This window comes from Protomyctophum bolini (genome assembly GCF_963924005.1).
Source record: "Protomyctophum bolini genome assembly, chromosome: 13".
Lineage (NCBI taxonomy): Eukaryota > Metazoa > Chordata > Actinopteri > Myctophiformes > Myctophidae > Protomyctophum > Protomyctophum bolini.
Window position 1 is genome coordinate 21,502,193 of NC_137874.1, and position 14,551 is coordinate 21,516,743.

Consider the following 14,551-nt stretch of genomic DNA (forward strand, 5'->3'; position numbering starts at 1 on the left):
GCAGGCTAGTATGAATGCAAACAGTGAGGGGTGCTGTTGTGCATTTATGTCTGTCTGCCTCGTTCTATCTGCCTTTACCTTGATCCATGATCTCTTTTCGCCTGCGTGCCTTTGTTTCTGGTTGCAACCCGTCAACTAAAGACGGCTAAATACCACGGATTGCAAATGCGTGCATATGACACTAGATTCCCCGACAATCCGTGTATATGTACTTTATTTCCTCCCCGTTCACTTATATTTGCTTGTCAGTGACGTCACAAGGCTGCCCGTGCACACGCGCACACACACACACACACACACACACACACACACACACACACACACACACACACACACACACACACACACACACACACACACACACACACACACACACACACACACACACACACACACACACACACACACACACACACACACACACAAATATTTGATTTACCATAACAGCGCCTATACAATATATAGGTTGGGAATCTCATATTTTCATTAACTGATACGTTCACCCACAACCTTGACACTTACAATACATTTAGAAAAAAAGAAATGTATATAGCTTCTTCTTGGCACAGTATTGAGATTGTGCAGATACATGCAGTAAACCTCTTCGATATATACAATGTTTGTTTTAATGGCACCACCATGGGCAAGGTGGAGACTGCAGAACCATTGAGACTCCACCATTCCTGAATAAAGTGCATGGTGCACGCTGGGAGTCGGAGTCTGGTGCATAGGGGCTGGACCTGGTGAGAGCAGGATCGACCTGGTGAGACGTAGGAGGGGGCCAGGAGTCAACCCACAGAGCCTATAGTCCGTCCACACGCCAGAATAGTAGGCTACATCCCGGCAGAGTAGTTCAGGAGGAACGGATTGTGTGGCCCTGCATGGTTTTCCCTAATGGGACTGATCGAGGGTAGCTACTGGGACGTAAGTGCATGGGGACTTGATCATCCCGGCTGGTTCACCTGAGTGAGGGGTATGATGTTGGGAGACCCGAAACGATATACAAGCTCAAAGTTTCAAAACTAATTGTAGTGGCGTAAAAGTACACGATTTGCCTCTGAATGAGATGTAGCAGAGTAAAAGTAAAAGTAGAAAATTGGAAACACTCCAGTATACTTTCTTTCAGTAGGCAGGCTACTTGAGTAAATGTAGGACTACCATTATGCTGTAATGTGTTTCCCATGTGCCAGGGTTTGACTTTCTTTACACCCCCCCCCCCTCTCATCGTTTAGGCGCTGGAGGAGATAGGCTAATAGCAGCAGTGTGGCACCACCCCGCTTGGGGAGGGGAGTGCTCGTTTCAGCACGGCGGACAGCTCCTCAGTGAAGCTGCCAGCTGCTGCTGCTGCTGCTACGCCACGGATATAACAAATTAACACTTTTGTTGAGGTTGTGTGGACTGGATTCTGATTCAAGAAAGGAAAGCAGCCTATTATGTCAATCTGGAGTAAAGTGGAATATTCGCACGTTTCGCCCTACCAGGAGAATAACATTAATACGAGGAATTCCGATTTCGAGGGCTACCGCGGTGTGTGAGACAGGGCGAAGTTTCTCTCCTCAGAAGGGGCTTATTTATCTCCTCTCCGATTGAACCCGGGCGGCGGCGGGCGCTCAAAGTAAGTGTAAGCCTTCTAAACTGGATTAATCGCAAAACAAAGTGACAATAAGCTATATAGCTTACTAAATATGAACACGATGCTAACTCCCTCCCTCTTTGGACTCAAACAGAAGTTGTAGGCAGGACCTAAAAATATATATATCAGTAGAATATCATATTTTTTCCTGTTCCTGTCTATTTCTTTCTATTTTCCCGGACGGATTTCTGTGTGTTGGCTGTAGTCTCTGTCCGTTTCCTCGGCAGTGCTCCGCTCCCACAGGGCACCATGTACACGCACTGATGTGCGCTTGCGAGGCGCAAGGCTTTTAATGCGCCCGCCCGGTGATTCTTTCCCCCCTCCTCTGAACAACGCAGATTTCAAGTCACCCATCTTAGTTCTGCCTTTAGCGTTTGGAGAGGGACCCGTATAGCGGACTGCAGCTCGTTATAATTCTCGTTTTTCGACCCGGTAAGCATGGAAATAGAGATAATGGCCAGAGGGGATGAGATTAGGAAAACAAAAAATAAAAAAATATGTATATAGCTTATTATTGTGCTCGATATGAAACGTGTTAAATTACTATTTTACGCACCGTAGGAAACTTTTGGGCGCACCCCTTCTGTTCACTTCTTATCGGCGGTATATAGGCTACACAAAGCGTGATCCATGACGGAGACGATGGCGCTAAGTGGAAACTGTAGGACTAATAACCCCAAAGAGATCACTAAAGACCCGCCGGGGACGGCCCAGAACAGCTTCCCGGACGTGGTGGAGCTGAACGTGGGAGGACAGGTCTACTACACCCGCCACTCCACGCTGGTCAGCTGCCCGGGCTCCCTGCTGGGAAGGCTCTTCAGAAAGGACGCTGTCGCCGCCGCCGTCGCCTGTCCCGACCTGGCGAGGGACCCGAAGGGTCGCTACTTCATCGACCGCGACGGCTTTCTGTTCCGCTACGTGCTCGACTACCTGCGGGACAAGCAGGTGGTGCTGCCTGACCACTTCCCGGAGCGAGGCCGGCTCCGCAAGGAGGCGGACTACTTCCAGCTGCCCGAGCTGGCCAAGCTGCTGAGCAGCACCACCAACACCGAGGACTACTACAGCAACAAGCCCAGTCCGGACGAGCCGTTCCCCGGCGGCAGCGACCCAGAGGACGGCTCGCAGGGCAGCGACCACCACCGGGTCGCCTGCCCGCCGTCCTCCCTGGTGCCCGCCGACCGCAAGAGCGGCTTCATCACCGTGGGCTACCGGGGCTCGTGCGCCGCCGCCGTGGGCCGCGGCGAGACGACGGCGGCGGCCGACGCCAAGTTCCGGCGCGTGCCACGCATCCTCGTGTGCGGCCGCGTGGCGCTCACCAAGGAGGTGTTCGGCGAGACGCTCAACGAGAGCCGCGACCCGGACCGCACGCCGGAGCGCTACACCTCGCGCTTCTACCTGCGCTTCAGGCACCTGGAGCGCGCCTTCGACATGCTGTCCGAGTGCGGCTTCCACATGGCGGCCTGCAACTCGTCCGTCACCGCCTCGAACGTCAGCCAGCACGCCGAGGACAAGGTCTGGTCCAGTTACACGGAATACGTTTTCTACCGTGAGTAGCCTATACTATATAGACACGCACGCACGCACGCACGCATGCACACCACGCGCCCTTGCTTGACGTATATGAGGGCTGAAGTCGAAGACGCACTTGGTTTGTGCACCAGAGAGAGAGAGAGAGAGAGAGAGAGAGAGAGGGGGGGGGGGGGGGGGGGTACTGGGATGGATGGATGGATGGATGGATGCATGGATGCATGGATGGATGGATGCATGGATGGAATCGATGGATCATCATATACTCCATAGCTTAAACAAACTTCTTTTGAATGATATAGCCGCATATAATGTTGGGATGAAGGCCCCTGTGGGAATACTGTAACCTTACCTTATACTAACCTTACCTTGCCTGAATTGAATTGAATTGCAACCTTGTCTTTATTTAAGTTTTCTTACAGAATTAATACTGTAGGCCTATACAGTATGTGAAATAATTCATCAATCTTAATTGAGGCAAACGTTATCATAATGGTGATATTGATTTGAAGTGTTATGGCCCAGCACTACACTGTCATCTCTCTTGGAGTTATAAGCCTCCAGCTCAACACCCATCTGACAGCAGGCTGAAGCATGTTTTTTTATTTTCCTTTTTTTACAGCAGCATGCCAGCCTCGCTGCCAGTGCTCATTTCTTTGGTTGGATCAGATCGGAGATATTTTAATTATTCGACTCGAGTGAAAGCTTCTCCCACCGTCTTTGTCGACGGAATAGTGTGACATTTAATTGGGAGTCGTTAGTGGAATTCCTCCAGTCTTGTGTTGTCCAAGTAATGTGCATTTGAGTGGAATGGAGTGTAGGCGGTATAGAGAGAGAGAGAGAGAGAGAGAGAGAGAGAGAGAGAGATAGAGAAAACAATACTATACAAAACAATATTAACAATTAAATACGTTTACTTCTACCCCACTACATCCCAGAGGAAAACATTGTACTTTTACTCCACTATATCGTAGATTTCGATTACAATTACAAAACACACTAACCACTTCAGCCCTATATTTCAGCCATTTGAAAATAGCCAATCTGCAAGCTCACTTTCACGATGCTACATATTGTGAGCTTGTAGATCGGCTACACCAAACGGTTAACATTAGCCCGGTTGCTAGGCAACGCCTTCATCACCCCCAGCACCAGGATTTTTGCACACGGCCCCCATAAACCTCCAGTCAAAGTATAGGATCTCTGGAAATATGAGCGCTGTCCATGGTGATTGTCATCCATCCGAGGTCCGGATGTAATTTGTGATTTTCTATGGCATCTATGTCAATCAAGGACTCTCTTTCATTTCTCTGAGAAAAGAGGCCATCATCATCTCAACCCCTGACTGCTTTATGAATGATGTACTTTACTATTCCACCTGGCACCTACCACACACACACACACACGCACACACACACACACACACACACACACACACACCCCCGTCAGTGTGAGGGGGAGCCACTGTCAAAAGCAGGGATCAAAGGCAGGCAGGAATTAAGTAATAATGATGGCTCTCATCATGGTGGTTGTGATATTTTATGAGGCGTTGTGCCACACATTCCTCTCTGATGTAGTGCTATAGCGCACTCTTGAGGGGAAAAAAGGGAACATAGAAGGAAGAAAAGAAGGTTTCACATGGATCCAGTGTAGTTATTTAGTCACAAACTCTTGTGAATACTTTTCATCGGTTTATAAAAACCCACAGTGAACATTGGGAGCTTGTAGATTGTTGATTTTTGTTTTGTGTGCCACTCACACTGTCATAAAATAGGGCATCCATTTAAGAAACCCCCCCCCAAAAAACCCAATATGAGAACAAGACGATTAAAGAAAGAAAGAAGAAACACACTTCAAAATGAGCCACAGAAATACAAACGGAGCGACAGAGGCAATCAATCAAATGTACTTTCCAGTGCTTGACAAACTACAAAGACAAAGAATACTGCAAATACTCAGGGAAACTGACAGGTATAAATACTGTACACTGGGAACTAACAAGACACAGATGAACTCAAGGACAATTAACACAGGGAATGGATGGGGAAAACGGGACACAGGTGACTGAGGTGACACAATTTAACAATAATCGCATGAGGCAATTACTTCTAAATAACGTACAATAAACACACTTCAAAATAAGGCACAGACATAAACGGAGAGACAGAGGCAATCAATCAAATGTACGTCTCAGTGCTTGACACGTCGCCTAACATCATCGAGATACTAATCCATCCTGATGTGTCAGACAACACACTTCCAACCACTCCAAGCCCGGAACAACGAATGCAACGGATCATTGGCAAAACGATATTTGACCCACTTGTGGTCGTGGAATGGATGTACTTAATCATCCTAGAGCTATGCTGCAAGCTCTGTCTTACCTTAGAAAGAGAGGGAAAACTCAATGAGATTTCCACAATGGAAATCAGCCTTTTCTTTTACTTCGTTGTGCCTCTATCCTCATTTACCTCAAATGTGTGAATTTTGTGGCAGGGCGGCTTATACGTACAATAGTATGAATCAATCAATCAATCAATCAATCAATGGGTAGGCCAATACAGTTCAAACGAAAGTACAGGTCAATACAAAAACTGCTACTTAGGATATAACCTGAACCTGAAAAAGCACTTGTTTACAGGGTCCTCCATCTTCAATTCATCAGAATATTGAAAGACTTACAAATATACACTTCTATGAAAAAGAGGAAATCATCATATACAGTTAAATAAAATAACAAAGGGGAAAACGTGTACAGTATAGCCTATGGAAATATTAGGGGAGAGGGGACTTGAACTCTTTTTTACAGGGGCCAGTATCGAATTGCAGCCGCCCGTAAGTGCTTTTTGAGAGCGGTTTTGAAGGAGTCTAGGGATATACATGCATTTCTGAATAGCTGTTGTATAGGGCATTCCAGATTTTAGTGGCATAGGAGCTAAATTAATTTAACCCCTTGTTTGAGCCGAATCTGCCTTGCACGTGGTTAGTTGAACTCCCTCTGGTGTTGTGGGTGTGGACTTCATTGACATATTTAGAAGTATTTAGACAGGTACATGTACTACATGGGTATATCTTAGTGGTGTAGCGAATCTTGTAGACCAGGCCTATTGCAAGATGCTGTAGTGTACTCTGTCGTCAACCCTAAGCCATTCTACTATCAAAATGGTCAGGGGTGAGGTGGGTTCTTTCTGGGAAGTAAAGAACAACTACCTATGATATACAGGTTTTGTAGGCCTATAGGAGGATTTCACCAGGTGTTTTCAAAGTGGGGTCCGAGGACACTCATATAGACTTAGGGAGGGACTAGTGGAGAAGATATCCAGTAGAACTAAAAGACAAATCATTTTATGTTTGGTTCCACTCAGATTTTATGCTCTGAAAATAGCCGATCTACAAGCTCACAACTTGAGCTAATTTCAGCAAGCAAAACAAGTATACAATCAGGCATTATGACACCATCAAGGCCCGGCAAAATGCATTTTAGTCGTCAAAATCAACTGTAGATTTAGTCGACTAACATTTTACGACATTTAGTCAACATTAAAAAAACAAAAGCAAACAAAAGAAACAACTTTATTTTCACTAGTGTGCGTTATCAAATGTATCTTTTAGGTCATGAGCTCAAACGTTTGGGAACCACTGGTCTATGATATGCCTCCAAATCTGGGCAAGGTTTCAGCGCTGCAGATCAACGAAACAAAACAAAATCAAAAGGAACTGAAAGGAACTTGTTCTGTAGCCTATACTGACAGTGTGTGCTGATCGGTCCACCGGTTTGTGAGATTGCCTTTCGATAGACAGACAAATACAGACTCTCCTTCTCGCTTTTTTGCAGAACCGCAGCGTAAAAAAGGAAGGGCGTCAAGTATAGACCCCTGGGGGACCCCGGTCGATGCTGGTTCAAGTGTTGAACAGGTCTCATTATAAAAGCTATGAAACGCATAAAGGCAGTTATTTTGCTACACCCACAGAACTCTGCCATCTATAATGCAGTCCCTCCTCCTATAGCAATAGCGCAGAGTGGTCATCTTATAGTAGACAAAGTTGGGAGTCAGAATAATGGGAAAGTAATGCAGTCCCCATTGCAGTGTGGTGGCAGTCGTTGGGGGGTTCTATTCTTGTAACACAACAAGCCAGCGATAGATTTTAGCAGGCGCATATATACGTGAGGTGTGCTGCCTGTCTGTGGGATTGGAAAGGAACCAAAAGGAGATGATGCTACATTGCCACAACAATGAGTGTAACCCGGGTGAAGGCAGCTGTCGTGTTTAGCATGCACCAACAATGCAGCATTGTTGGGAGTCGCTCCCAACAGGGGTAACGTGGTGGGGATTTCTCCCCCTCTCCCCCCATGTGTCTTTGGCAAAGTTTGAAACGAGCTTCTAACCCGTGTGATATATGGTCTCAGCACCGGCTTGTCTCTTCTGTTACAACTGTGATACAGGAATCCATCTGTTTGGGAGCAGATACTGGAGTAGACTGCATTTACATGGGGCAGCCGCTTTGCGCTTACATCATACTCAGGGGGTTTCCACCCCCCCAAGCGCAGGGAAGACAGGGATAATGTAAATGAGCTCTCTTGAATAAGCTTGCATGTGCATGCTGTTAACATTAGTGAGGTCATTTTGACATACTTTGTGATAGATGTGAAATGCATTTTGAGTTAAATGTAGCCGTATTAATTCATAGCTCATACATTCTTAATACATGGTTAATACATTAATTGTCCTTTTTATCCCCCCCGAATGAAATGTCAAGCAGTCAAAGCACTTGTTTTTGTTTCTTTGAGTCAGAACTCAACTTTCATAGTTCATCGTGCTGGGATATTACGTGGACTGACTGATTTATTTAGTCGTGTTACAGTATATCTTAGCTGTGGTGTGGGCGGACTGCAAAATGGATTGACCCTGATGATAACTGTGTTGACAAGGCTAGCCAGTAAACATATGCTACTACTACAAATGGTGACAGGCTCTGTGTACTTATTGTGTGTGTGCGTGCGTGCGTGCTTGCGTGCGTGCGGCTATAATTCACTATAGTAGAATATGAGAAATAGATCAGAATTGTCGTGGGTTCTCACAAGAACGAAAAACCGAAAAACGGGTTGTAAAAGGATTTTTAGAGCTACACAATTAGCCCTTCACTAAGTCCCTCCCCAACCCATCCTTGTCCAATAGGAACATGAGCAGCGAACATTTAGAGGTTAGTTTTAGTGGTTCGAATGAATCGAATTAGATAAAACATGATTTATACATGTCAGACTTGTCAGTGTCATGCACCGAAAAATAGCCGATATGCAAGCTCACAACGTGTTGCAGCACAACACATTGTGAGCTTGTATAGATCTGCTTTCTTGGCGGCTCTGGGCTTACAGTGAGAGACACCGCTCACTGTAACCCAGAGCCCCCCAAAGATCAGTGTTCATTTTGACAGCAAATTCTGATTTAGTGTTATTCTTTTGAATAACACACCATTTAGTTCCTATGTAGTCATCTGAAATTGTTTTGTCTAGCCTTTGTCAACTAAATCACATCCTTTAGTCTTTTAATTTTTTTTGTCTTTTATTCTCAGTCAATTTACAGTTAAAAATCCCACAAAATAGTACGAATGGCATTCATAAAACCGTTGTCCTAAAATGTCAATGTCCTCACAAGAAATACAAGCGTGTGTGTGTGTGTGTGTGTGTGTGTGTGTGTGTGTGTGGACCCCCACATGTGGGGACATTTTCACCTTTGCAGGTGGTAGTTCTATTAAATGCTGAGCCGTGGGGCTTGGTTGACTTTGCCTGTCCCCATGCATGCAGCCTGCAGCCTTGGCCTGTCCCCATGTGCATGCAGCCTGCAGCCTTGGCCTGTCCCCATGCATGCAGCCTGCAGCCTTGGCCTGTCCCCATGTGCATGCAGCCTGCAGCCTTGGCCTGTCCCCATGCATGCAGCCTTGGCCTTGGCCTGTCCCCATGCATGCAGCCTGCAGCCTGCAGCCTTGGCCTGTCCCCATGTGCATGCAGCCTGCAGCCTTGGCCTGTCCCCATGCATGCAGCCTGCAGCCTGCAGCCTTGGCCTGTCCCCATGTGCATGCAGCCTGCAGCCTTGGCCTGTCCCCATGCATGCAGCCTGCAGCCTTGGCCTGTCCCCATGCATGCAGCCTTGGCCTTGGCCTGTCCCCATGCATGCAGCCTGCAGGCTGCAGCCTTGGCCTGTCCCCATGCATGCAGCCTTGGCCTGTCCCCATGCATGCAGCCTGCAGCCTTGGCCTGTCCCCATGTGCATGCAGCCTGCAGCCTTGGCCTGTCCCCATGCATTCAGCCTGCAGCCTTGGCCTGTCCCCATGCATGCAGCCTTGGCCTTGGCCTGTCCCCATGCATGCAGCCTGCAGCGCTAACAAGCAGGCTGGAGCTGCACAGCGTGTGCCTCAACCCTCTGTAGGGACCTCTTCTTGCTTATACTGGCAAACAACAGCCACTTCCTGCCTTCCTTTGTTGACAAATGTTCCGCTTGTTAAGAGGGTTATGCTGTGCATCAGGCAGAGACCCACGCGTTGCGTTGCACACAGACGTCACGCAGACATCGGACAGTGGATGCACGCGTGCACACAGACACGCACGCATGCATGCACGCACGTGCACACACAGACTGCATGCAGGGGGAGTTTGTTAAAGGTTGAACTCACCCCAGTGGAACAAATGTAGTCAGTGACAGTCTCTTGTTTTCCTGCCAGCCTCCCGCTTGGCACGCTCACCTTTCCTATTGCTATCCTCCCTCTCTCTCGCTCTCTCTCTCTCTCTCTGTCCCTTCTTCCATTTCACTTATACCTTCCACTTCTTCCTCTGCTGTCAGTCTCACAGTCTCTCCTCTTCTAAATTCTCCACTTCATTTGGCCTTTGGTGCCGAGGGCAAGGAGCAGCACAGCGGTACTGGTTGCCTTTATCTGCTTCACTGCACTGTCACGAATCCTCTCTCTCCGTGCCGCCTGTCACTGTCTCCGTCTCTCCCTGTCCGGATCATCTGTCTGTCTGTCTGTCCATTCACCTGTGTGTCTGTCAGCTCCCAGTTCTTCTCTTCTTTGTCTCTCAACCTGTCTCCTTGACTGTCTTGCCTCTGTGCTGGTCAGTTCTTGCACAAGGGGAGATTTGGCCGACAGGGGATTCACACATGTAGACTTTCGCCTACTTTCTCTGTAGCCTTTCGGGTCCATTTTCACACTATAATAGTTACATTGACATGACTCTGCCTCTCCTCAAAACCATCATCTGGGATTCCACAGCCCTTGGTTCCTGTACTATTGCCTGTTTGTCAATGTGCAGACGCCTCTGGCAACACGGCAAGCCAAATATATTCGCCCGTTTGGTCGAGTATAGCTCAAGTGACTCATAATTAATCATCTATGGTGGAAACAGTTGCAGTTGGTGGCATTCAACGCAGGGCCCCAGCCAATCAGACGTGCGGCACGGCAAACCGAAACTATCGAAGCATCAAAACACCATCCTCCTCCGTCGCGCGGGGCGAGAAGAGAGACAACACGAAACGCTCCGACAATCTGTCGAGCGGGAGGGAGTGGGCGGCAGGATGCCTTCCTCCTGCAGGCTCCACTGTTGTTGACATCCGCTGTGTGTGGGGATGTCGGGAACACATCCGCTGTGTGTGGATGTCAGGAACACATCCGCTGTGTGTGGATGTCAGGAACACATCCGCTGTGTGTGGATGTCGGGAACACATCCGCTGTGTGTGGGGATGTCGGGAACACATCCGCTGTGTGTGGATGTCAGGAAGACATCAGCTGTGTGTGGATGTCAGGAACACATCCGCTGTGTGTGGATGTCAGGAACACATCCTACATCCGCTGTGTGTGTGGATGTCGGGAACACATCCGCTGTGTGTGGATGTCGGGAACACATCCGCTGTGTGTGGGGATGTCGGGAACACATCCGCTGTGTGTGGATGTCAGGAAGACATCAGCTGTGTGTGGATGTCAGGAACACATCCGCTGTGTGTGGATGTCAGGAACACATCCTACATCCGCTGTGTGTGTGGATGTCGGGAACACATCAGCTGTGTGTGGATGTCAGGAACACATCCGCTGTGTGTGGATGTCAGGAACACATCCGCTGTGTGTGGATGTCGGGAACACATCCGCTGTGTGTGGATGTCGGGAACACATCCGCTGTGTGTGGATGTCAGGAACACATCCGCTGTGTGTGGATGTCAGGAACACATCCGCTGTGTGTGGATGTCAGGAACACATCCGCTGTGTGTGGATGTCAGGAACACATCCGCTGTGTGTGGATGTCAGGAACACATCCGCTGTGTGTGGATGTCAGGAACACATCCGCTGTGTGTGGATGTCGGGAACACATCCGCTGTGTGTGGATGTCAGGAACACATCCGCTGTGTGTGGATGTCAGGAACACATCCGCTGTGTGTGGATGTCGGAAAGACATCCGCTGTGTGTGGATGTCAGGAACACATCCGCTGTGTGTGGATGTCAGGAACACATCCGCTGTGTGTGGATGTCGGAAAGACATCCACTGTGTGTGGATGTCAGGAACACATCCGCTGTGTGTGGATGTCAGGAACACATCCGCTGTGTGTGGATGTCAGGAACACATCCGCTGTGTGTGGATGTCAGGAACACATCCGCTGTGTGTGGATGTCGGGAAGCAGAATGAAGGCGTGTGTCGCCGCAGCACAGAACAGCCTCGTTGGTGTGGGACGTGCATGTGCGCTGGTGGCTGACAGGGTTGGCCATTAGCTTGCTATACGCTCTGATGAGTTAAGGCCCTGGTGTGGCAAATGTGTTGTGGCATGTGTGGAGTGGATTGGGTTCGTTATGGTAATGCTGTGCGTGTGTGTGTGTGTGTGCAGTATGTGACCTACATTACACTTCTGGAGGCATTTGCACCTTGTGCCACATTCTATAGATGCCACACGCAAAGTCGCAAACACACACACACACACACACACACACACACCCTGCAGTAACCAGAGCGTATACAACGGTCTCAAAACCCTCACAGCCTTGTCTGTTGATGATGACATCATCAGAGGTGGCCCCACACGCTGGCAGGGTGCCTGCAGGAAATAATTAGCCGTGGAGGAGACGGGTCGTGACAGGCATGATGGGGACAGCTGCTACCCTGGCCCCACATGGGCCCTGACACTCTGCCACCATGCACCACCACCTACTGCACAGCATTGACCCCCTCAGGAATGGGAGGAGAGAGAGAGAGAGAGAGAGAGAGAGAGAGAGAGAGCGAGAGAGAGAGAGAGAGAGAGAGAGAGAGTTTTTTATATATATGTTTGATGTTATTGAAGATTGACAGGAAACAAGGGAGTGCGTCGGGGAGTTGAATCAAACCTGGGACTTGCTTTCATATATTCCTATCATGCAGGCACTTTTCCTGACATACATATGATACAGTAGCCTACTATATGTCCAATTGTCAATACTTTCAAGTTTCAATACTTCTACAACGCTACATCTCAGAGGCAAATATTGAATTTGTTCACCCCAATGATATGTAGATGGCAAGGTTAGTTCGGGCAGTATGTGCACTCGAGACATTACCCTCAGTGTTATGCAAGACCCATACGTCATACACTGATGGGGAGGGGGGGGGGGGGTATTTTACATCTATCACACCCGTGTGAAGTGAGGAACGCTCTTATCATCGTACATCATCCATTCATTGTCAATGGGAATTTAAGGCTTTGTGTAGGACAAATAGCAGATTTGCTCATCCACATATGATGCAACTTCTCCATTCATTGTCAATGGGAATGTAATGTTTGTGTAAGACGAAAATCTAACTATAGCTGAATATAGGAGGAGCTGGCGCCCCTCAAAAATAGTAGTAACTGAGCCAAGATGAAATACTATATTACTTACTTTGTAGTACAAACTGTGGTTTTGTGCTGTCTGTCTACACTGTGGTATTGCTACCTTTTACTAGTAAAACAACATCTGGATACTTCTTCCACCACTGCTCTCATGGGCATCCGAGTCAGAATGAACTTTATTGTCACATTGTGACATCACATGATTCCAGGTGTAAAATAAGTGGGGTAAGTTATTTTGTGTGCACGCTCCCAGCATTTTGCAGTTACAGGAAGAGTTTGAATGGATCAAGAAAGAATAGAGAAGAGAAGAGAGGAAAGGAGAGGAACAAAGAACATGTCAAACAACAGGAAGGCATGGTGAAATCAATTATACCCAAGGCCCAATATGCATAAAGGTGCTATTTCAAAAAATAGTAGCAATGCAGCAGGCAGAAATGCTTTGGGCCGCGTTTCGACCTTACAAATGTAGTACTATTGATATGTGGTGTGAACAAGTAGGACATTCATTTATGAACAAAATATATAAGGTCAGAATATTATGAAGATAAGAAGTTTCTGCTCGAAAACACTATATTTCCCCATGCCTATAGTGTAACAAATTTAATTTGAGTGTAGCGTCAGTCAGTTCACCTGCCTTGTTGCAGTTGGTGAAATAACATTTCCCTGATGGATGGCAGGCAATTACATCTCTAGGGCACTATCTTTTAGGACGACTGTCTGCGCTGTTATATCGTTGCTGTCATGAGGAAACCACCTAACTCCATATTTCATTTTGTTTTTCATAAATCAGTGCTTTACGTCTGTGTGTTGTTTTGAAAATATTGAACCAATGAAAAGTATTAAAAAGCACTTAAAGCAGCTATAAGCAATAATATGTCAACATTGTAATGACCTTTTTTCTTTTCTTTTTTGGTATTCAGACAGGCAGCAATGGGTAGAACTCTCCCAAAAAAATGTAGTCTCTGTGACACATCCAGGGGCCGCAATCTTCAAATTCAAAGATTTTCCTAGAAGCTTTGTCATTGGTCGATTTGCCTGTCTGCTTCCTGATTGGTTAGTCATTGCGACCGGGGTTTTTTGACCAATGACAAAGCTTCTAGGAACATCTTTGAATGCAGATTGTGGACCCTAGATGTGTCAGAGAGACACTTTTTTTTGGGTGAGTGTTTTACTCCCTCAAATAAATAAAAAACGTCATTCAAATTTGGACATATTATTGCTTTAACTTTTAATTGGACCCTCAAACTGTCTCCACCACCGCTCCCTCTCATGAAAGTAATTGACACTATATAAAGTCAATTAACACCAACTTTGATGAGGCAGTGTTGCTTTGTTTTCAAAATATAAGGTTAATTTCCTGAAAAATCTTTTTGGAGTTAATTGGTTTCTTCCCGACAGCAGAGATATGCAAGTGATCTGTTCAAATGTATGTATTCGAGAACACCATTGTATCAGCCTTCGGTGTGTCCAGACTGCAGACGTGTCTTTAGAAATCACATTTGAAACGCATTTCAAACCACTTGAAACTCACTTCAAATCTGATTAATTCATCATT

General features: G+C 47.1%; 1 protein-coding gene across 4 annotated transcripts in view; it reads left to right on the plus strand.

Moving 5' to 3' along the window:
* Window positions 1–2,263: 2,263 nt before the first annotated feature.
* Window positions 2,264–14,551, plus strand: part of kctd16b (potassium channel tetramerization domain containing 16b) — a gene marked incomplete at both ends in the record, with an annotated part of 115,490 nt that continues 103,202 nt past the window's right edge. For all 4 annotated transcript variants that reach the window (XM_080779873.1, XM_080779870.1, XM_080779871.1 and 1 more), the window contains one exon: window positions 2,264–3,179. In XM_080779873.1, the coding sequence (XP_080635999.1) occupies window positions 2,264–3,179 (916 nt within the window). The remainder of the gene's footprint in view (window positions 3,180–14,551) is intronic.